Genomic DNA, 26,352 nt, shown 5'->3' with positions numbered 1-26,352 from the left:
TATCCTATCCTATCCTATCCCATACCTTCAAAATATACGAATGCAAGTTACATGAAACGAAATTTAAGAATTAAATGATTTTATCAATTGATGTAGTACTCAAAATGAATAATTAAATCTTAAAACCGAATATTATGCGAGCGGGATAACTTACTTACCTGTGCTACGGTAAAAATAAATCGTACGCGAGATGGACACGATATCATAAACAAACAGGTAAGCGATTCGATTTTATTATATTTATGCGTAAAAAACAGATAAATAACTCCGATGCACATATAGAGGAACTGTTTAGTTACATTTTTCATCAAATTATTTTCTTATCACATATAACTGAGCGTAATTATCATTATTCGAGCGATTCGTTCGGCGATAAATGTAAAAACGATCTGGAAATAAATAATTCCTTTAGGAAGTTTATATCGTTTATAGTTAAACTACTCGGAGTTATTTTTAAAGTATAAATTCTTAAGAATTTATAGCTAGCTAACATTTATTAATTCGATATGTTCAAGTTAATATTGGACAGAAATATGCGTCCTTGTTACTGGGCATCGAAGAAATTACATGAAACGTGAAACGATGTCTGTTTCTTGTATACATGTTTATCTTTTAAAATGCCGAATTGGTCGTTTATAAATTCAAGCTTTTATTACTTTGCAGACTTTAAATGAAGTAAATATAGAAATCTATTACTGACGTCGTCAAATGTTGCATCGAATTCTCGCAGTAACTCCGTACTTGCGTACGAATTGACAAAGATGTAGCGCCGACATTTTAGCGCATCAATGTTATGCACCGCTTTCTTGATATAATAATTATTCTTAAATGGTTTAACTTGAAAAACGTATTAAATTGACATTGAAAATACATTGTTAAGCCAATTTTCGTTTTGCAAAATAACTCTGAAATTTATACTCGAATCTGATTGGCTACAAGATGCAGGATAGGATAGGATAGGATAGAACTTAACTTTTATATTTCTATCATGTATCGTGCATCCTGCATCCTATCATATCCTATCCTTGTCAACTTTCAGGATAGCAGCACTGTATATGACTCAATGGCCATGCCTTGGCATCTGAAATAATTTGTCATAATTAACAATAATTGGTAATTGATCTAATATCAAATTTATTACTGCACTTTGGGTTAAAAGTCAAAGAAAAAAAACCCAGTTTCTTTTTGTAGATGATTTACATGTTTTTTGTTAAGTCTCTGATGTATCAAATACCCAATCGTATTTAACAATGAACTCATTTTTTTGTCATTGTATCAGGAAAATATCACATCAGATTTAATGTTTATTGTTGTAAACCCCGAATTTAAATGAATGTTATCTTATATATCATATCAATGAAGATTCCTTTTTTGATAGACTTATGCAGTTTACTCATTTTAAATTGCAGAAAATTGATATAAAAAAATCATTTGATATATGTTGTTAAATGATTTAAGAAGTTGAATTTTAGACTCAAAATATGTTAAGGTTAAAAATGTAACTGTTTTGATACTACTTTTGATTTTAGGTAATTTAACAGTTACTACTGGTGCTGATGTCACTGGTCGGCTTGGTGGAAGTGTCACAATAGACTGCACTGTGACTGGACTTGAACTCAACAACATACAGTGGAAAAGGCACATCAATTCCAACCCAGAAGACATTTCAATAGATGGTCAGAAGTTTACTGGGGGATTTGTTGACACCAAGGCTCTGACAATAAACAGCCTGACCAACAATGATGCTCTGTATCAATATCAGTGCACAGCAAGTAACCCAAGAGGAGTCTTTAAAAGTGCTAATACAGCTACAGTCACTGTCAAGTGTGAGTAATCATGTGCGCTATCATTAATCCTGTTACATGTACTTCAGAATCTTTAGTTTTATTGAACACAGTAAGCAAGTTATATCATCAAATCTACAGGAATCTAGATTTTGTACTGCAATGGTCAATAAGTAGAAGTCATTTGATTTTTAGCTCACCTGACCTGAAAGCTTAAGTGAACTTTTCTTATCAAAATTTGTCTGATGTCTGCTATCGTTTTGTCGGTGTTGGTGTTGTCATTGTAAACATTTCACATTTTCATCTTTTTCTCCAGAACCATGGCTGCCTAAACATGTGGATTACCGTTTGATTCAAGTCATGTTTGTTATCATAAGGATACAAATGTTTTCATGCATTAACAGTTAAGTTAAAATAAAATGGAATTAAAAGATTAGAAATTGGTTTGTGTACTCATATTAGCATTAACAATTTAAAAGCACAAACAAACTGAAGTTTTTACCTAAGTTTAATCTCAAATCCTGAGAATTTACTCAGCTGAGATTTTTCTCAAATTGCATTTCACAAATCAAACTTAGTCATTTCCCAGCTGAGTTGAATTTTTTACTTAGCTGAGGCAAGAATTTTCATTGTCAAAAGTGGCTCCTTATAACTTCACCTGGTTTTTTTATTTATTCTCGATAAAAACAATCGTCTGCTTATGTTTTTCAACAGAGGAAAATCGGATTAAATTAACGATAGTCATAAAATGTTAATCAGTCATGAAATGTACACTTTATTATGCTAAGTATAGATGAAATATCTACATGATCATAAATGTTAAATAGCAAACAAAAGACCATATTAAATACATTATGGTACCTTAAAATCATTAGAAAGTAGAATCACTGCACAGTTATTCCATTAACACAAACAAATGAATTAGTTTCCTTTGTTTACATTTTTGTCAAGGGAGATAACTCCGCCAAAATCATTATTTTTAATGAAAAAAATATTTATCAAACCTGCATGAAATATTGCATATACGCTGATCATTGAGTGGAATAGATCTAAGAAATGAACACTACAGACAATATAATATTGTATTAATGATGTTAATGACATATTCATATTTGAGATTTGACTTAAGTCTGCTATGGAGGAAACTGAAGTTTTTTCTCAAATTGAGTAAAAAACACGACTAAGATTTTTTTGTGAAATGCAGAGATTTGAGTTTTTCTCAAATTTGAAAAAAAAACTCAAATATTTGAGAAAAAACTCAGACTTAAGTCTGAGATTTGACTTAAGTTTTTTTTGTCAAATCGGAGCCTGATGTTATTTTTAGAACATGAGCGGTAAAAAAGATGGTTTTAAAAATTATAAATAAAATCCACCCACCCACCTCATGTTTTTTGCAAATCAGGATGAAAATCTAAATATTAAGTTTATGTGGCCTAATTGGGAGATGATTTAGAATTATTAAAAAAAAAAATATATATATATATATATCAAAAATCTTCTTCTAAAAAACAATTAAGCTAGAAAAGCTGTAATTTGTATGGAAGCATCCTCAGGTAGTTTAGATTCAAGTTTGTTAAAATCATAGTCCCCGGCGGTAGGGTGGGGCCACAATGGGAGGTCGGATTATTACATAAGAATGTATTGAGAAAATCTTTAAAAATCTTCTCAAAAACATTTTGGCCAAAAAAGCTTAAACCAGTGTGAAGGCATCCTCACATATTAGAATTTGATCAAATAATAATACCTGGAGGTAGGACTTGGCAACAATGGGGGAATGAATGTTTACATAGGAAGATATAGAGAAAATCAGCTTGTAACAATCTATTTAGGCCAGGAAAGCTCAAATTTGAGTTGAAGCATCCTCAGATATATAGTGACAATTCAAGTTTGTTTAAATCATGGTCCCCAGGGAAGGGTGGGGCCACAACGGGCGGGGATGAATTTTTACATAGGAATATATAGAGAAAATTTTAAATATCTTTTTCTTAAAAACTATTACGCCAGAAAAGCTCAAACTTGTGTGAAGGCATCCTTAAATAGTGTAGATTGAAGTTCGTTTAATTCATGGTCCCAAGGCGTAAGGCTGGGACACAATGGGGGGATGAATTTTTACATAGAAAACTTTTAGGCCAAAAAAGCTCAAATTGGAGTGAGAGTATCCTCAGATAGTGTAAATTTAAGTTTGTTTAAATCGTGGTCCCTGGGGGTGGGGTGGGTGGCAAAAGGGAATGAATTTTGACATAGGAATATATAGAGAAAATTTTTAAATTGTCAAATTTAATTTTTCCATTTTCAATGCTTATACTGATAAATATAGAAGTTTATAATGCTATGTCAAAATTTAAAAAGAAAAATTGTCAAATTTAATTTTTCCATTTTCAATGCTTATACTGATAAATATAGAAGTTTATAATGCTATGTCAAAATTTAAAAAGTCCAGTATCAAGTTATAAGCAAGATACAGAGTTCATAATTCTTTGTTTCCCCCCACTGTGGCCCAGCCTTACCACGGGGACCATGATTTTAAGAAACTTGAATATACACGATTTGAGGATGCCTCCAAACAAGTTTGAACTTTCAGTGGGGGGATGGATTTTTGCATAGGTTATATAGAGAAATCTCTCAATATATTCTGGGAACGTTTTCAGTCCAAAAAGCAGTAACTTGTAGGAAAGCACAGGTTGTGCAGATTAAAGTTTGATCAAACCATGATTCCCTAGAAAAAAGTGGGGCCACAAAGTCTGGCGGGGGGGGGGGGATATAGGAATACACAAAAATCTTCTTTCCGGTACAACTACAAGAGGGGCTTGCTATTTACTATAAAAATATATGATTAAAATCGGCAGATTTTTTTTTAAAAATGAGCAAGATCTAATGTACTTGGTTGTCAAGATATTTTGATTTTGATACTTTTATGCTAATTTGATCAGAGTTAAGGCTGTTGTTGCTCAGGTGAGTATTGTCGTCCCTGGGCCTCTTGTTTTAAATTGATTTGAAAGTTCAACTTCCAGTGCTTAAAATACTATTAAGTTATGGTATAAAGATTTTTAAGACCATGTCAATCATAATAAAATACAGTAAACATGGTAAAAGTATTACATTTAATTGTGTATTGAACTATTTTTTTTAACATTTTAGGCAGATGCAGTTTTTGCTGAATCAAGTATATTCAATTTGTTTAATTCAATGCATACACATGTATGTATAAGAATAGGAACATTTAGGAATATGCTAATGTTGTACATGTCAAATATGTTATTATATAAATAGTGCCTGTTTGGGAGGGTAACATTTGAAATTGACACCCTGAGGAAACCATTGTCAACCGACGCGAAGCGGAGGTCGGCAATGGTTTTCGAGGAGTGTCAATTTCAACTGTTATCCTCCCAAACAGGCACTATTTATTTTATTATACTGAATGTCTTAATTTTGGAGATTTTTTTAAAATTGCCTTATATAGAAATGGCATGATTTCTACGGCGAACCGTACGCGCATAATTTACGTGCATGTAACACGTTGTTGTGTTACCCGTTTCCAAGTGTGTTGCTAGTGCTGAGGATAATTGAACGGATTGTCAACTGCGTCTAAACCAATCAGATTTCAGTATTCAACATGAAAGTATAATAAAAAATATTATGCCAGTACTAAGTGACGGTAAGACTAGATGACAGTGGGTTTTTTTAGTAAAATTCTAGCATTCGAATTTAATGCTAAGTATTTCAGAGACAGGAAGTCAGTATTGTTATCAACTGTCATCACTTTCATAAGTGGTAGTCAGTCCTCAACCAAAAATGACATTAATTTTGAAATATATGTGTTTGCTTTTGTAGATGGACAGTTTGATGAGAATTGTTCAAACTCAGAGCCTTGTGATACTGATAAATATCTGGCTTGTACTAACAGTAAATGTCTCTGTATTAACACTTACTACCACAAGGACCAAGTGTGTTATCCCAGTAAGTGGTGTACAGATTGTTTTGATCATCACACACATTAAATTTCATGTAACAGTACAACCAATGTACATGTGAAATTAAATTAATTTTGTCTTTTAAAGTGCATCTAAGTTCATTCATTGACACTTTTCTGTATTTTTTTTTAAGAAGTAAAAGATTTCATGGAACTATTAATGGTACCATAGTTTGAAAATTGTTCATTGTTAGTTGAATGCATGTAGATAGTAAAAGCAAACAAAAACTTTGCAAATAAATACATGTTACTGAATATCAAAAATCTACTCTTTATAATTTTGTCAATAACGATTAATCAAATTTTTCCATATATCCTAAACTGTTTCATATCATTTGGTTATAAACTATCAATAAAGACTCATCAATCAATATATGTTTTTTTATTATCAGAAGCTGGGCTATCCCCCACCAACATCTTTCTAAACAGCAAGACAAATATGTTCTTTGTATCTTGGAGTAATCCTACTTCTGACTATGAGCTTTTCTCTGGTTATGAAGTGACCTGGAGATTTTTAGGAAGCTCATTTAATTCATCAGGTCCACTTGTGAAAAATGTAAACCAGTATAATGTATCTAGTGGCCTGATATCTGGACAGCTATATACAGTGACCGTGATGTCTAAAGTAACTCTAACAAATCCTGCAGGTAGCTTTGTTCAACCCTCACCTGACACTCCAGTGAGACTAGGTATTAAAAATGACATAAAGTACTTTCTTAGATAATGTATGTATTTTCTAATTGATAAGTAATACGTGCTTTTGAATTTTTATTTTTTCATTTAATTTCAAATTTATTTCAATGAAAAATATATATTTAAATTAACATTGGAAAATATGATAGCTTCTTCAAATTCAGCATAGATTAATAAAATATGAAGAATGATTATAAATATTGATACATGTACATGTATTAGTATGCTTGTTTAATCAAATGATATACAAGTATACTGGTACATTAATAACTTCACAGAATTGATGTTTCTGTTTGATGATTTCTGTTGTTTTTAAGTATGAAATGATACCTTTTAGAATACCGGTATGGAATTTGATTTTAACACATAGACATGTATTTATCAATCTATTACAGTTCCATCAGCACCTGGTCCTGTTATACCAAGTCAAAGTAACTTTGCTCACGATAACCTTCAAATAAAATGGACTGCGCCTGTCAACACAGTGGTCTCAAAATATGAAGTATCACTAGATGGCACTACATATACTACAATGAGTAGTGATGCAATGTTTCAATTCACTGGTAAAGTTTTTGTACCTGGACATTTGTACGTCATTAGCATAATAACAGTGAGTGGTACAACATCGGATATTGTCAAGAAAAGCTCAAATCATACGGAATGGATTAGAACTACTCCAACAAGTAAGAAAAATACAATAAATTATATGTACTCTGTAGTACATCATAATTAGATAGATATGAAGTTTTTTTCTAAATCAATTCATGTGTTCAACATTTTTTTCAATTTGACTATGAAACACAATGAACAACTAATAATACAAACTTTCTAGTTTATTGAAAATGCAAAATGTAGTTTTATCAATTTTTGTGGAATTTGCATGATTTTATTTTGTTGAGTCTATTCGCAAAATTGAATGACTAAAGGATTTTAAAGTCTAGTAACATGCTAATATTATAAGTTTTTAATTGATTACTTGCCAAATTTTTTGGTATCTTTGAATTGTTGTTCTCTAGATCTGCAGTTAATCCAAACAAATTGATTGCTAGGAATGTGAATGAAACCACAGTGTTTGAAACAAATACATTATTACTGTATGATTACATGAATTATGAGAGAGAGTAGATTGCCGGAAAATAGGAGAGAGGAACGTTTGCAAATTAATCCTGTATTTGGTAGCATAGTTTGATTTAGAAAAAACAGCATATTAAAAATTAGTTTGAAATAAAATATACATACACTGTACCTGATCCTTTAGATTCTGGAATAATGCATGCGGTTCCTTTTTAAACGAATTTTGAATAAACAAGTTAATGTTTTAACCGGTTATTGAAATGGTGCAAATTGGGGGTGGGTGGATGAGTCCACAGTTTTCAAGGTAGAAGGTATTCTTTACCAAATCTATTGTACATATTGTTAAGATTTTAATTTCTGATAATTGATGAAAAAAATACCAGCTGTTGAACTTAGTCATTTTTAGCTCACCGAGAGGAAGTCGGGGGGGGGGGGGGGGGGCTTATGCTAAACCCCAGGACTCGGCGTCTCCGTCCGAATCTGGTTTAAGTTTTTGTTACAGGTCTGTATCTAAGTTATAACTTCACCTGACTTCACCAAACTTGCATGGATGATGCATCTGGACCTACTTATGAACTTGGAAGTCTTGGATGCTGATTCTTGGCCAGGATTTTCAGATGCTGGAGGAGGTTAAGGTTTATGGAGCAGGTTAAAGCTTTTGGTTCAGGTGCCCTTTGATAACAATTTTTAACTAAATTACTACTGGTCCTAACTTTACCAAACTTGCATGGATGGTGCATCTTATGATGCTGATGCACCCGACAGGCTTGAATGCTGAATAGAAGCCATAGGTTTTGAACGCTGGAAGAGGTTAAGGTTTTTAGAGATAGTTAAAGTTTTTGGAGCAGGAGCCCTTTGATGATTATATGAGGTTTTTTGGAACAGGTCACATGTTTAATAGATTAAAAGTACTATTTCAAACTTGCATAGATGATTTAACTACATGTATAATATAAATAAATCGCAAAGGTAGCTTTAGATGCAGAGCCTGATATCCATTATCATGGATGTTAAAAAGTATATTGTAGTTATTACTGGTCCTTACTCCACCAATCTAGCATGATTGATGCGTCTTATGATACCGATGCATTTTGCAGGCTTGAATGCTGAGTCTGAGCCATAGGTTTCAGATGCTGGGTGAGGTTTAGTTTTTTGGAACAGGTCACTTGTTTTATAGAAAATAGCTTGCATTGTTGATTTGACTATGATAAAAATGAATCGCAGAGGTAGCTTCAGATGCGGACCCTGATCTCCAATATTAAGGATGCTAATAAAATCTACCTCACTCAAACCTGCTTGATAGTGTTTGTTGTTTAATGATATAACATAATTCCTATGATATGGTATTGAATGATTCGATACACTATTTTTTATATGATACAATATTATATCATATATTATATTGTAAAAAAATATATGATACGATGTGGTTTTGTATGAATTATTTTGTTCATTATGATATGATATTGTATCATGATATTGTTATACCCCCCGCAAACGAAGTTTGGGGGGGTATATAGGAATAACCTTGTCCGTCCGTCCGTCTGTCCGTCCGTCCGTCCGTCTGTCCGTCTGTCTGTTCGATTCGTGTCCGGTCCATATCTTTCTTATGGAGAAACATTAGAAGTTCTTACTTCACACAAAGATTGCTTATGACCTAAGGGTGTGTCATGACCTTGAACCAAGGTCATTCGGGCAAGGTCAAGGTTACTGCAGAAAAAGTGCAAAATTTGTGTCCGGTCCATATCTTTCTTATGGAGAAACATTAGAAGTTCTTACTTCACACAAAGAATGCCTATGACCTAAGGGTGTGTCATGACCTTGAACCAAGGTCATTCGGGCAAGGTCAAGGTCACCAACAGAAAAAGTGCAAAATTCGTGTCCGGTCCATATCTTTTTTATGGAGAAACATTGAAAGTTTTAACTTCACACAAAGATTGCTTATGACCTTAGGGTGTGTCATGACCTTAAACTAAGGTCATTCGGGCAAGGTCAAGGTCACTGACAAAATTTTTTGCAAAATTCGTGTCCGGTCCATATCTTTTTAATGGAGAAACATTGGAAGTTCTTACTTCACACAAAGATTGCTTATGACCTAAGGGTGTGTCATGACCTTTACCCAATGTCATTTGGACAAGGTCAAGGTCAATGGCAGAAAAAAGTGCAAAATTCTTGTCCGGTCCATATCTTTCTTATGGAGAAACATTGGAAGTTCTCAGTTCACACAAAGATTGCTTATAAGCTAAGGGTTTGTCATGACCTTCACCCAAGGTCGTTTGGGCAAGGTCAAGGTCACTTGCAGAAAAGTATAAAACTTATGTCCAGTCCATATCTTTCTAATGGACAAATATTGGAAGTTCTTAATTCACATCTAGAATGCTTATAACCTGAGAGTATGTCATGACCTTGACCAAACGTCAATTGAGGAAGTTCAAGGTCATTGTTAAAAAAAAATCGGGCTCAGTATACCAATAATTCAAAATGTTTATATTAAGTGGCTGCTTGACATGTGGAATTTCGTTTGATTCGAGTCATGTTTGTTAACATACTTGCATTAACAGTTAACTTGAACTAAAATGGAATTAAAAGACATTAACAGTTTTCAAAAATAGAGCAGTTGTTATTTATAGAAAATGGACGATGAAATAGATTCATCCAATATTTTCTATAATAGAAAAAATACATGAGTTATGATTTTTCTCAGCGGGGGGTATCAATTGTGAGCTTGCTCACAGTACCTCTAGTTATGTATAGTATTGTATTTTATGATACAATATTGTATTAATGATATTGTATATCATACTATTTTATCACATGATATTGTTTCATATGATATTGCAATATATTATTGTGTATTATATGATACCGTATTGTTTCATTTAAAATATCGTTTCATATGACACGATATTGTATGATATGATATAAGTTTACATATTATATTACTATATAACATGAAATTGTATTATATTATATTGAACTATTGTATCATATGATACGATATTGTACGATATTGTTGACTATGATATAAAACCATATCACATATTTTGTATCATAAGATATAATACAATGTTATATAAAAAAATATTGTACATATTATGTATCAAATATGTTACAATATCATACAATACAGTATCTTAAAATATTATAAAATATAATATCATATGTATTAAAATTGTGTTGTATTATGTGATATTATATTGTTTTATATAATACTATATTGTATTATATATTATGAAATTGTATTATGTAATCAACTACAATTATGTTTGACACAGTACAATATCATATCTCATATCAGTATTTTATAGCAATATATGGTTTATATTTTAAGTATGAAATGATGCAATATCATATTTTATATTAATGTATTGATAAACATTGTATCTTATAATACTGTATGAAAATAACACATGATTATCATTCAATTTTTTAACATATGATATATGGTATTGTGTCAAAACACTTTCCATTTTTTCCAAGATCATAAACTATAATTTTCAAATAATATGATAAACGTGGTCTCATAAAGGTGATGCCTCGTCTCAGTGAGCTTTGTAATCTGTGATTACCTATGACAAAATATTGCATATAGGGTACCCCTATTATACGTATAACTCCTGTTTTCAAGATAGGAAGTTGTTATTTTGCAGATCATTTGTACAAATATAAGAGGTGTGTATAATGATAGTATTTTGATTTCTAATAATTGATGACAAAACTACCAGCTTTTGAACTTGGTTATTTTTTGACAAAATATTGCATATGGGTACTCCATTTCACTGGATACGGTAGATGGTGTTTATCAATTCATGATATGGATATAGTTTACATAAAAGAAAACCCGGTTTGCTGTCACATTGACAGCTTTTCACTTGTAACTTCAATTTAAATATTTCACACCCAACACCATCTCTATGGTGGAACATCTCTATGGTAGGGGGAATCTAAATTGTGGAATTCAAAGCTTTAACACCCCCGAGGTGCCTTAGGCGGGGCCAAATTTGCATACACAACCGATTTTCAAAAATCTTTATCTCTACTCCCACATATATGGAGAAGAAACGAAACGCATGGTTTTGATGTTTGTAGAAAACTTGGTTATTGTTATGATGTCCACGAGGTCCCCTATCTAAATTGTAAAATTCATGGCCCCTGGGTCAGGAAGTTCAGTTTCGAGGTTGTGGCCAATATAATCATATAGTATAAATGTATTAAATCTTAGACATATTTCCTCTTTACTTTCTTACGTATGGGGGAAAAACTTTATACATAATTTAAATATCAGCAAAGTCGTTTACCTAAATTTTGAAATTCATAGTCATTGGGATAGTGGTTCAGGCATAAGGGTTGGGCCAATATGGATATCTCTAGTTCCATATGTACTGAGAAAATTTAAATGCAAAGTTATAACTTCAAAGGAGCCCTCTACAGTCAGTTCAAGCCAATTTCGGACCTGCACAACAAAACCTGGGGGTATATTTAAAGGGACTTGGACACGATTTGTGATCAAAAAATTTATTTTTATTTTTTGTGTATAAAATGGTTTACTGGTGCATTTTAAATGATTGACCAAAATATTGAATGTTAAAATCAAGTTACGAGCGAGATACAGAGGTAAGAATTGGTTGTTATGTAAACGAAGCTCGAGTCTTATAGTTGTTTACAAAAAATGTAATGTAGAGAATTACCTTTTCTTAGACAAAATGACATGTAAAAACAATTTAAACTAATTCAGTATCTTCATAAATCGTATTATCAACAAAAGAAAGATACATTTGATTGAAACTTACACCAATACAACACATATGTAAAAATGACAATATTCGAGCTTTGTTTACAAAACAAAGAATTACGAACTCAGTAACTTGCTTATAACTTGATATTTGACTTTCAAATTTTGACATAGCATTATAAACTTCTATTTTTATCAGCATAAACATTGAAATTGGAAAAATAAAATTTGAAAATTTTAAGTCAAATCGTGTCAAAGTCCCTTTAAACTCTTCTGTATAGTGAATATATCATATAATCTAATGTAACATGCGTCAAATTTACTTCCACCTTATCCAAAACTTATATTTAACAAACGAATTAAAGGGATCCACCCCAGTTACTTTTCTATCGTATTACAGTACGTCACAATTTAATAATAACAAGGCAATTTTAACCCCAGTAAAATGTTTATATCACCAATCTGAGTACTTACATGTATCTCTGTCTCGCAATAGGAATATCTTCAGACTTATTACCTGGTAGTGTTTAATTCGAATACAGCAACTTAGGTGTTTTCTTGGGGGGAGGGGGTGAAAGTAATGATTTTTAAAATTGATTTTTTTCTCCAAATTGCATATTTTTCTATCATTTTCGGGAAAAACGGGAATATAAATAAGCTTGTATGCGAAACTTTTCTTAAAAGTGTCAAGAGATATATACCATCATTCTTAATGATTGGCGTGCATTCCTATGATAATTGAATACGTATCTTATTTCGCTTTAACAATAGAACCTTGATAATAGGTTGCTATATGAATATAGCATCAGGCGTACATATGCACATGTATCTTTGATTATTTTTCTGTAAAACGCACTTTTCATATAGTTCATTAAAACACCAACTCAATTTATTTTTATTAATTAAACTTCAAGATCGTTCTAAGATATGTATTGTTTAAAAGTAGTTCACTGTCTCATATTTTCTTTATTTCAATGTTTTCACAAATTTCAATAAAATTCGCCTCAGAACAATGTGATAACAAAAATAACTAGACGCTCGTTGCGAGCAACGAAGGCTCTTCCGTTTGAGTGCACAATAAAATAGACTATAGGGATATTTGGGGTTTTTTTTCTATCATTTCTAATCATGTCATCAAATTCTATTTCACCCTCTATTAGACATTCAATAGACATATAATTGTGCTTAAATTTTACTTTAAAAAGTTGCTAACATTGTGATTGAAAATTCTATATTTTGCATGTTGAATCTGATTTTTAAAAAAGTGCAAGAACTTCATACAATTAATATATTAATTTTGTAGTAAACTGGCGGTCATAAGCATACGAAAATACACCTCCCTAACCAGCAAGGTTACATAATTAAGACTGCTGAACATTATCTAGCAAGATTGGACATACATGTATACAGCTTACGTTAATTTTCACCTGTTACAGTCAAAACATTTGAAATGGGAACAAATTGACGCGGACGTCTGAGAAAACATTTGATTAAAACTGTTGTTATTTTCAATCCACCTCAGCATTTCTAACTTGCTATATACGTCAATAGAAAAACATTTTCTTATCAATTATTTTCAGTATATCATCAGCAAATTTGCGAGGATCCCAATCCGAGAGAGATTATACGCTGGGCGATGACTCGTCATAAGTCTGAAATCAAGTGGGGGCATTGTTGAAATGGGGTTGATTCTTAGAGAAGAATAATTTCAAAAATCCGATTTAATAAGTTAATACTATACCCAGATAAAGATTTTCGCTAAGTTAATGTATACAGATATAGGCGTTTGTTGTTTATCTAGCTATACACTTACAAAAAATATATATGACTATATTATATATCGACACTGTTGAATATTTCTGAGGTACGTAAATATCGTAGACAAGCTAGTTTACAATCAAAGAAGAAAGGGCAATAAGGGCTTAAAATGGCCTCAGTTATTGATAAAAAAAAAAATGATTGCACTGCACTGCTCATGATATCATTAAAAAAATCAACTGAATGAGTGCTTCAAGAAAATATGAAAATTAGGAAAAACTGCACGTCCTATGACGTCATATTATCATCATGGAAACGTCATGTTTAGTAAAAATGGCAAGAAAATTGATTTTTTATGATCATTTTTCGAAAAATTCCTACACTCCACAGCCAAAATCTCCTTTACATATATGATTCCATATAACTTCATATTTATTATAGCTAAATATCCTTTTGGCACACGCTTGTGGATGGGTTCAAATTAAAAAAAAAACGGATATCAATTTAGGAAAAAAATGATTAAAATTAAGAGAGAAAATTTCTTATTTTGCTTCCGTGGTTATGAAAACTGCGCCATTTATTTACTACTAAAGAAATAGTCAAAGTTGTTTTAAAATCCAAGACTATGTGAAGATTATTATACTTGTACAGTACCAGTAAATGTTTAATTGCTCATAGATACTGTCCCACAATATACTTTATAACGTATTCTGATATTCTCTAAGAATAAAGTTCTGGTTAAAGTGTATCTTATTAACATTTTAACAGGCATTATGAAACAAAATTCTGAGTTCTCAAGTAAAATTTCTTTCCAATACAAAATATAATTAATGTATACAGCACTATTTACAATACACGTAAGGAATATCCTTCATCGGACATATTTTAGCAACGACCTGTACATCACCGACATTTTGCTCTAGCGCGTCCTTAGATACATCCCAACGAAGGACCCAAAGTCGATGTAACAGCATGTCTTAGATACGAGATTTTAACACAAGAACGCTGAACAGCATCCAGGTTTGTTACAATGTTTATAAAATCCAAATCGATGATGAATTATAACACAAATCAATTATTTATGTAAAATACGTATGTAACATGATTCGTACACAAGCAGCCGGCGGGTGATTTATTTACCTACGCTTATTTGTTTGAAGATTGAGAGTCATTAAAGGGACTTGGACACGATTTGTGATCAAAAAATTTATTTTTATTTTTTGTGTATAAAATGGTTTACTGGTGTATTTAAAATGATTGACCAAAATATTGAATGTTAAAATCAAGTTACGAGCGAGATACAGAGGTAAGTATTGGTTGTTATGTAAACAAAGCTCGAGTCTTATAGTTGTTTACAAAAAATGTAATGTAGAGAATTACCATTTATTAGACAATATGACATGTAAAAACAATTTAAACTAATTCAGTATCTTCATAAATACTATTATCAACAAAAGAAAGATACATTTGATTGAAACTTACACCAATACAACACATATGTAAAATTGACAATATTCGAGCTTTGTTTACAAAACAAAGAATTACGAACTCTGTAACTTGCTTATAACTTGATATTTGACTTTCAAATTTTGACATAGCATTATATACTTCTATTTTTATCAGCATAAACATTGAAAATGGAAAAATAAAATTTGAAAATTTTAAGTCAAATCGTGTCAAAGTCCCTTTAAATATGCTTAATATTAACGATATAGTTTAGAATAAAGAGAATTATGGCCTAGAATCAAAATGCAACGGTCAGCGGTCATTTTTATTCTTTGTTGATCAGTGAAAAAAACACTGCTGCATGCTGGCGTGCTGGCCTGCATCACTCGTTATCTTAACACCGCGGTCTAAATATTTTTTTTAAATGAGAATTACTTCCGTAAAAATCATGTATGAAAAATTGAATCATTCTTTTATTAAAATAACACATTTTATTCAAATATGATCTGTCGTATGCTCCAATCTGCAAAAGTGTGGATCATGTATGTTGTATTTGTAATAAATTTTACCATCAGTAAACATTGTCAGCGTGGCCTCTATCGTTTATCCGCGCACTTCATGCACTGCGACTAGAACGTCAGGAGTTCGAATACCCACATCCGCGCACAACAATTTTTTTTTTCATGAAAATAACATAGGTGTTAACAAATTTAACCTCATTCAAATAAATAAAAGCAACATGGTATATTGTCATGTATTAGTTAAAAGTAATGTAATTTTAAGAAACCAAATAATTATTACTTGCATACAAAAGATATTTATACTTCACATATATTTATAAAACGCTATTCATTTTTTCAGCATGTCCTCAAATAGATATTACTCGTGCGTCCTGTGTTCATCTAGACCAAAAGTAAGAGACAGACGACCATTGGTTGGACCCAAAAATAAGCAACTTCCGAAATTCCTACACCAAAGATTCTTTATAGAACATTCCAAAATATTTAATCCAGGAAGCGTCATCTGTAAAAAATGTAGAATCCGTTGTTCCCGAGAAATGAATGCAGCTATTGGTCATTCCAAGAAGTTTAATAGACAGAACCTTGATCCTAATAATGAAACTGAATACGTTTCATCAACCAAGCAAGCAAAAACGACTCCTCGATCACCACCAAGTATAACACTACCCATACCATCAGTGGGAGGTAGCCATTCCCAGTGTGCTGTGTGCAAACGTTGTGGCCCGAAACTTGTCGTTGTGCCAACAAATGCCAGACAAAATCTGTTTTGGACAAACTTCTGATATTGCCTGTTGGAGCTAGATGCTGCCCTAGACATTTGTCCGACAATGTCTTCAATACTAAAGCAACAGAACAGATTTCTCAATCTAGATGTACATCCATATTTATAAACATTCAGATCTAATGAGCCTAATTACCGAAATTCGAGATATTGCAATAAAGGGGAACGAAAAACGAATCGATTTTGACAACGACAAGTCTTTATCAGATTCTGACATCTTAACTCTGACGGGCATATCAAGGAGGAACTTAGACGACCTTTGTTTGGAAGTTCAAGGACAACTCCGTGAATCGAGTACACGCAGTGTTCGCACATGTTTAGGCATATTCCTTACCAAACTGAGAACAGGCATGCCAAATAAAATGTTGTCAACATTATTTAATTTAGGCAGGGACTCTGTACGACGTGCCATTGCATCAGCTCTAAAATATCTTTCGCAACATTTTGTGCCATCACACTTGGGTTTCCAGCACATCAGCAGAGAAGAAGTCATATCGTCACATACTCGCCCATTAGCGCTATCTCTTTTCGGTCAGGGCATGCATCCAGCAATTTTGGTAGCCGATGGTACTTATATTTACTTACAAAAAAGTCAGCAGTTCAAATTTCAACGCAAGTGCTACAGTTTGCATAAACACAGACCATTGGTAAAACCAATGGTGTTTGTTTCTACCAGTGGAAACATTCTTAGTGTGATTGGCCCCTATTACAGTGACGGGAAAAACAATGATGCCCAAATCCTGAAACACATAATTAAGAATGACATTGAAGAATTTAAACAGTGGGTTTGTGAAAATGGTGTCATTATCGTTGACCGCAGTTTCAAAGACTCGGTCGAACTGCTGCACGAAATTGGCGTTAGAACAGAAATGCCTTCCTTTGTAAAAAAAAAAAAAAGGTGAATCCCAACTCCAAGTAGAGGAAAGCAACACCACTCGACTCATTACGAAGATACGTTGGATTGTAGAATCTGTCAACGGCCGTATAAAGCAATGGAAATATCTTTACTGAGTTCTTCCCATCAGTCAAATACCGTACGTTGCCGATTACGTAAAAATTGTATTCGCTCTGATGAACAAGTATTGGTCAGAAACAAACACAAAAGATGCCGAAAAAGAAGAACAACTGGGCTGTAAAATGTTGCATCTATCAAAACAACACAATGTCCTCCATGAAAGAATCAAGACTGGTGGCCTGGAAAAACGATCTTGCATATGGGAAAAAATCAGTGCCTCCTCTGTTCTTGAATTTCCTAGATTAAGTGAAGAGGATATTAAAAATTTGACAGTTGGTGTGTACCAGTTAATTGAAACTTGCGCCAAGCTACACCAGAGAACACTTGGACAGTGATGGAAGCTTTGACGTTTTGATATGCAACCATGAGCCAGACTTACTTTGCGCCAAAATTCAGTCACGGCATGTCTCATCGAGAGGCTACTGAGTTTGGATTCAGTATAGTGAAGTTCAAGTAATTGGATGGTACTGTCAATGCAAAGTAGGAACTCGTGTTGTAGGGACATGTTCACACGTCACGTCGATCATATGGTATCTGGGGCTTGGTCGATTCAACGACAGAAGTTTTGAAAGTCTTCGTGATTGGAGCAAATATCTACTGGACGCACAGGATATTCAAGAACCACTCGCCATCGATGAAAGTGAAAATGAAGATGTGCGTGAGGAAGAATGATGAAATCAGTTGTTTGTGATATTACAAGTAACTTGCAATTTCGACATGTGTACAACATTAAACCTTTTAACTGATTTTGAAAACTTCTTTCTTTGCTCATTAATGAGAATATTTGAATGTAAAATTAAATTAGCTTTCTCTTGTTTTGGACAATCATTGAACAAAAGGTTTCATTAAAATTATTAATGTTACTTTAATTTATGTCTACAGCAGATTGAACATTGACCTTAGTTTCAATTAAGATACTAATTGTATAATACTTTATTAACTTATATAATGTAATACTAACCAAAAGACAATGGTTTACTTTGGTGGGGTTACTTAATAATAATGTAAACATGTAATTTCATTTCCTTTTATTTCTTTATTATTTTCATTCCATATATGCATAATTATTCAAATGTTTTGTAACTTTCAAGGTTTGACTTCGAACGAAATATTACATTTGATAATTAGTATGCTAGTTTGTACAATTTATTGTAATGTTTGAAATTCGTTGCTATGGCATCTACAATACATTTAAATAAAACATTTATTAATAAACCAATTGTATTTTTAATTTTAAATTACAGAATTAATATGATAAAATTTTAAAGAATTTTAAAACATAAGAAATTAAAGTTCTAACATCAAGAACAAATATATTCGTCAGTTGTAAATACACTGTACGCCCTAAATATACAGTGCTAGGGCTTTTAACAAGATCATATTCAAACCCAAAATATTTAAAAACTAGACATCAAAAATGAACAATCTAACCAATTGTACTTAGAGGAGATGTTGCAGTACTTTATGTAAAAAATTAATAATTTCTGAGATGATGCCATTTTAAGCCTTTATTGCCCTTTCTTCTTTGTGTTAGAACAGACGGTTGTGATGCTGTAAGGGGATTTATCGTATTATTACCTTTTTTGACTCGTGGCCTCAAATTTGAGAGAGAGAAAGAGAGCGAGAGAAGAAATCAATCTAGTAAAGAAATTGATTATCTTTTTATCTCCGTCTTTTCTATATCAGTTATTTTGTTCTCTTTGCCTCAAGTTTATTGTTGCCGACTAACACTGTGTGATAAATAATTCTCATAAGTCGGCAAATAAAATAACATACATGTTACAAATGTAGTATGGTTATTGAGTTTATTATTCCCTTTTTCTCAAATCCACTTGCTATCCCAATGTTATGTCTAAATGACCTGTGTTAAGTAAACGGTTCATAAAGTAGGAAATTAATTATTTTTGACCCCGATGCTTTATCAATAGATACAATAAATCTCACTATTGGTCGAATGTATGTAGACCGTTTTAAATATTTATAAATTCAGGACATATTTCAAATGATTATAATCCCGATGCACCCTGTTGTACTGACTTTTTTATCAAAAGGGAAAAATCTGACTTTTTGTTTTAATAGTGTATTTCTCCGATCGGTTTTTGCATCTGTCTATTCCTAGGCTCATACACACATACACACCTTATCGCAGTCACCTGGTTTGCATCTTCGCTAGCCAAGGGTTTTCGGTCCACTTTGCTCCACATAAATCCTTGGTGGATTTCATTACAAAAACTCGATGACAAGCTCCGTTTTATGATTGGCTGCAGCTGCGAGTAGCTGATCCAATTGCAGTGCTTGTAAATATATACATTAAAAGAAAGCACATGTATGATCTTTGGTAAAACATTCGGTGCTTTTAACAAGTTCAGACACAAGTTCTCGATGGGCTAACCAGATTGCTTTAAGAACCTACTTGTATATATTTTACTGGGACTGAACATAGTTCTACAAAGTTGTACAAAGTTAATGCGTCTTTTAGAAAAACTGACAGAAAATAGTAGTAGTAATAATAATAATAATAATAATAATATATGAAAAGAAACAAAGCAACAACAATAAGATCTTCCGTTGAAACGGAAGACCTTAATAAAAATAATAGAGGAAAAGAAGTAATAACAATAAGGTCTTCTTTTGAAACGGAAGACCTTAATAATAAAGGAAATGAAACAAAGCATTAACAATAAGGTCTTTCGTTGAAACGGAAGGCCTTAATGAAATAAACACATGCATTCGAGGTAAATTTCTGTTTAATTGCATTACAAATCTACCAGTTATATAATTTGATCATGTCTGTTGGAGAATTATAGTATTCACGTAATTAAGAACCAAATTTAGTAAATTTGAGTACGGTAGACTATTAAAAATTTTCCAGCTCTGTTACTTGTACTTTGAATTTCAGTGTCCTCTGCTCCAACAAACTTGAACATAGATGGAATTAAAAGCAGAGAATTTAGGATTCAGTTCAACAGACCAGACGGTGTCAGTGGCATCTTAGCAGCTTACAAGATTGTTATTTCAGAACGAGGAAACTGCGTTCAGCAGATTCTAGTCCATGGTATCTGCTCTATCTGTAAGGTAAAATGAATCATTAAAACCCAATCACAAAATACAAACACGCACAAGAAAAGATGTCAAGAGAGGTTAGACTGCTTAGGGACTACATAGTTTAACTTGAATTTCAAATAAACTCTCAAGAAAAGCAAATTTCAGAACTGCAAACTAGAGCTTTGGAAAATAACATTATCATTTCCGTTGTTGAGGAAAAATTCACAGAAAGTAAAACTCCAGAAAATTTAGCAAAGGTCGTTAGAAACTTTTTCATCCATGAAATTGGTATAGAAGAAAATAGTTAGACGCCCTACAAATCAACGCGTTGTACAGAATTGGGGAGAAAAACAGGAAGTATCCAAGGCTCGTGTGCGTGCAATTCGCTAATGAAATAAATAAAGACATTGTCATGAGCAAAATTAAAACATTAAAAGATAAAAAACAAATCCGATCAGAGTTGCCAGTCACCAACCGGAACGAATTCGATAAACGCGGTAGAAACTCTTCGAAATTCAAAAGAAATACCAAGCAAAGAATATAGATACTAAATTGAAAGGGGACAAACTCGTCTTCTCTGGGAGCGGCAGTGTCTATAGGGAAAAGATAGGAACCCCCACAGCGGAAGAAGTCATTTCTGGAGAATCGGCCGATAACATTCCAGTGTGTTCAGGTATCGCATATCGTTTTACACGTAAAGACGGAACTATGCATGAAGGTTCGGACGATGACGGTGAACATGGGACTGGTCGCGCGCTACTCAATACTTTTGATGAAAACGGTACTATACAGAACGCTCTTGTGGTTGTTTCTTATTGAAAGAAGACCGAGAAGATTTAGACACATTAAGGAAGCTGGGATTAGTGCATTAAAGAAACTCCCCGGCTCCGGTTGATCAAGAAGTGAGACTCCCGTAGTGTACAATGTTCGTGTTCATGCAGGTCTATCCTTAAGTGACCATATGAACTGTAAAACATATTGTATTTAACAAACATACAGCATGTTACACAAAAAACAAACATGGCATTTTGATGTCTAATTAATATTTGAAACATAAACAAAAACACCAGCTCCTATAATTTTCCCAATTTTTTCTGGATTTTTTAATACAATCATAATTAGTTTAGTATGTTATTTCTGTTAGACACAACCATTCAATTAAAGCACTAAAATAATTTGAGTCATTATTACCTTTTCTTCTCTTCTGCTGTGTACAGTTTATTTATTTATTTATTTTATTTTTAACGGATTATTTTTTGTCATATAATTCCCGAATATATTTATTTCCACTTTGTTTCAATACAATTCCGGAATATCTAGTTCTACATTGGTGTGTCGTAATAATATTTCGTTTCTAATTTCAAAACATGGCCGAGGCAAAATAATTCCCGAATTCACCTTCGTTTTTATGGGTTTTCCGCCAGCGACAGGGACTGTACTTTTTTTTAAGATGAAAAACAACGTGTTAAATGCCTGATTTTCTCACTTTTGTAAAAATACGAAGTCACTTGAATTTTTGATGCCAGTTGTTTCGGCACGGGGGTGAAAAGTCTCGGACATGATTTTCAAGCACATGTGTAACTTTGATGGAAACAAACTATCGTGCCTTTATGGATGGCTGTGTGTTTTTGCCACTAAATTGGTTAGGAACGATTGTTTTAAAAGTTGTAAAGAGGGGTTTTCCTAGAAGTTTGTTTTAAACTCGCTACCCGTATCTAAATTTGCGTAATTTTGGTAAGAATATATAGTAAAAATTAATAGTGGTGAACAACCTGAAGGAAAATTGCTATAATGTGTTTTAAGTCATAAAGTGGAGTGTTTTGGCGTTCTATCGATATGTGTAGATTAGAAATTACTAACCATGGGTCTTTGTGGCCGGTGTCGTATAATTTAAGGTCCGCCCCGTTAAATGGTCCGGCCGGACCTTTAATGTTAACATTTAAGGTCCGGCTTTCCCTTATAAGAAAAGGTCCTACCCGTAGTCATTTATTAAAGTTTCTCTAAAATTAATTATTTTCTTTTGCTAATACACTTGTAAAGATGTCTTTGTTTACATAATCCAGCCGGCCATTTGCGTATGGTACAAGTATGACGGTATTATTTTAATAAATGACTTTGTGGAATATCAAATATGAATAGCGGGTTAGATTTTGACCAATTGTTTAAGAATCTGAAAAAGACCAGGAGTATTTTTTCGATAATTTGCACACACTATGTATAGTCCCTTTGTTTTTAAATCTCTTCCGGTGTATATGTATTAGCAGAGGGTTTCACAACAGGTGAACACGGGTAAAAGAAGCCCTGCAGGCATTCACACCTGTGCTAAACAGAATACACCCCATAGCTGAGAAAGAAAAACAACGTATCCGCTGTATAGTGTTCTTCGCAACTAAGATTGTCTTTTTAGCTTGTACTTTGTTTATTTTCAGTAGATCAGAAACTTATGATAATATACTAATAATGTATACGTCTCTAGGTAAATTTATCACTAGTTTAAATGATAAAAGGTCGCATATGTGGATTACCGTAAAAGAGGGTATTCGTTGACAATATAGTGTACATACGTAGCTGTGGTAGATATAAGTTCAAGTTCAAGTTCAGTTTATTCGCTCAGACCAAATAATTTGGTACAAGAGGAACATATATATAATACATACAAATACAAATCGTCAGAGGTACAGACAAACAGGTACATTTTCATACAGGGAAAAAATTAAATAAAAAAGAACAGACTATAGAATCACTACTTATGTTAGATTTTAGTATAAAGGATCATAATAGGAAAACAACTAAGAGGAGCAGACAGCATCAAAAATTTTTGAAATAAATACACATAATTTTCTTAGCGATTTACAATTGCAATTAGTCATGAGTTCAGAAAACTTAAAAAAATTTGGTCTTTTCCAATATTTTGTGTTAATGTATTTTTTCCTTATTTCTTCTAGTGCCGAACATTCTAAAATATAATGAAATTCATCACCAATGAGACCTTTATTACACAAAAGACATAACCTAAGGGTGTGAAAAGACAAATGAAATTAACTAGATGATACGTGTACCTATAATTAAAAATCATGTTTTAATTGACTACCGGTAAAGTGTTTAAAAAAGGAATGAAAGGGATAATGTTGTAATAATCTCTCTCTCTCTCTCTCTCTCTCTCTCTCTCTCTCTCTCTCTCTCTCTCTTAATTAATCTCTATCCTCTTGTAATTAAGCAAGGATTTGGTAACAAGTAAACACTTAATAAGTAAATCCGTTTCCATCGATAAAGTTTACAAATTTCAAATTTTTGATATGTCTAAGTTATGATTTCTCTGAAAGCACATTTATGAAAAATTAAAGGATGAACTGATACTTACAGAAATTGCTTTGAGCAAGAAAATAACAACATGTAAATGCAAGGTGTATAATTTGTGATAAAACTGCTATATTACAAAGCACTTTAATGCAGATATATATATTTGTAAACTGCCTAAAAAACCACAATATCCTTGCGGTTTAAAGAAAAATATGTATCTCCATGGAGAAAAATATTGATGTTCTTATCAAAAGGGATAGTGTCTAATATTAGCGGTCTTGCATTGGTATAGATTAATTGAGATCAGTCTCGATGCAGCAATGGTACATGTATCATTGTTAAATAGGAAAATGCATGTATGCATTGACTCTTATATAATGATGATTTTTGTTTCAGTGGGTTGGACCCAATAGTTTACATGTAGTTTATGAAAAGGTCCGCCCCGTTGAAATACTGAATGCAGATAATTAATATTCAAATTGATACTTGTATTGATTTATCCCGATGCTATTTTAGAAAAATTGGTTTGTTTTTTGTTTTTTTTGCAAAGCTAGACCTAACCGTTAGGCACACATCCTACTTTTTCTCGCAGCAAACATAATTGTTCCTCAATTTACCATAAAAAGAATGGAATATTATTAGTGATATTGAGAATTGAAGATTATACCAGCCCCCCCCCCCCCCCCCCCCCCCCGCACGGATTCGGAAATTAGGAATTTCATGATTTGGGAAGAATTTTTTTGGGTAATATGTTCTTTTTTTTGGAGTTACAACTCTCTCTCTCTCTCTCTCTCTCTCTCTCTCTCTCTCTCTCTCTCTCTCTCTCCCCCCCCCCCCACTCACCCACTTTTAATTTGCTTCCGACGCCACTGCATGACTGCATGGATGCAGTTAGTTTGTTATAGATTCTTGTTGTGATATTTTTCAGTTGATCTTCTTAATATTGGAGTGGACATGAAATTGACTTCAGCGTAGGTTTATTTTTAAAATGTATTCAGAGTAGTGACACATTATCTAATAATAATATTTATATAAATGATTTTCATCGTTAAAATATTTCTATTAAAGGAGCGAGACCGATTACATATACATGTATTGTGTCCTTAAAAAAGACCATAACATTAGAGTAATATCAAGCAAGAGAAGTAATATAACATATTTAAATTGATTTTTATCCGACGACCTTTTAAAAATGTGACAAATGCATGGAATCCATTGTAGCAAACGATTGTCCGTTTTGTTGATAGATTTGTCCTCTATGTTTGACAGTTACTGTATCGATTTTCATCTAATGACATTTAGAAATGCATGTCATGATGTTGACACGATATTTGTGAAAAAAATAATTAAATATAAATTATATATGTGGGGGTACCAGGCAGGCAGAAATCTAGAATAAAATTTTACCGGGATGTAAACATTTGCCTTTTTCACACAAAATATTTAATATTTTGCACAGGTGCTTGAGGACAAGACACAGCCCCCCCCCCCCCCCCCCCCCCCTCATCTAAATCCTCGGTATAGTTGACCTTTTTGATAGAGATTTCTTTGAAGTCATGTACACAACATGTTCTAAAAATTAACTGAAAATAAACGATAAATGTAAAACACTCCCAATGCATTTGAAAAGAGGATCCTTTTTTAATGCAGGTTGGAGTTGTTTTAAATAAATCGTTTATTTTCAATTAATATTAAGATATTCGATATAGTACATGTTGTGTACATGACTTAACATAACTTTCACATATGCCCTAGTGCAAATAAAAATAGCAATGATAAACCGCTTGCAGGTATCGTTGTAATTGAATTGTAAATAGTATTTGATTTTAAAATGGGTAACGTTTTTAAGCTTGTATCATATTGGAAAGATGCGCAAAAAGGAAACGTGTGAAATGTCAATTGTTTACACAACAACTTCAAACAATCAAACACCTGAAGGTGTGAACCCCTCACACCTGCAGGGTGGTGTGTGTATATAACACCTGGTTCTAGCCATTGTTTAATTATTGACACCAATCAGTTTCATTTCTTGTTAATATAAGATCGACCAGTAAAATTAAAGTTGAAATAATTATTGTGATTTATTTGTGTTCACCAAGCTACATGTATTTCATTTATATTATGTGCTGGATATATAGCAGTCTGACTCACTTCGGGTAGGTACTCCTTAAAAAGAATGACAAAATAATCCCACTTATTTTGTTCCAAAATACTCAATATTGAAAAAAAAAAT

At 32.6% G+C, this 26,352-nt stretch overlaps 1 protein-coding gene across 1 annotated transcript in view; it reads left to right on the top strand.

Moving 5' to 3' along the window:
- Positions 1-26,352, top strand: part of LOC128186321 (phosphatidylinositol phosphatase PTPRQ-like) — a 101,468-nt gene that overhangs the window by 57,967 nt on the left and 17,149 nt on the right. Inside the window, exons 12-16 of the mRNA XM_052856120.1 lie at positions 1,530-1,826; positions 5,616-5,741; positions 6,147-6,443; positions 6,843-7,130; positions 20,674-20,849. Of these exons, the coding sequence (XP_052712080.1) occupies positions 1,530-1,826; positions 5,616-5,741; positions 6,147-6,443; positions 6,843-7,130; positions 20,674-20,849 (1,184 nt within the window). The remainder of the gene's footprint in view (positions 1-1,529; positions 1,827-5,615; positions 5,742-6,146; positions 6,444-6,842; positions 7,131-20,673; positions 20,850-26,352) is intronic.

The sequence above is a fragment of the Crassostrea angulata genome, chromosome 5 (genome assembly GCF_025612915.1).
Source record: "Crassostrea angulata isolate pt1a10 chromosome 5, ASM2561291v2, whole genome shotgun sequence".
In the NCBI taxonomy this organism is placed as follows: Eukaryota; Metazoa; Mollusca; class Bivalvia; order Ostreida; family Ostreidae; genus Magallana; species Magallana angulata.
Note: the sequence above shows the minus strand (reverse complement) of the source record. Positions and strands in the feature narration are given on the sequence as shown.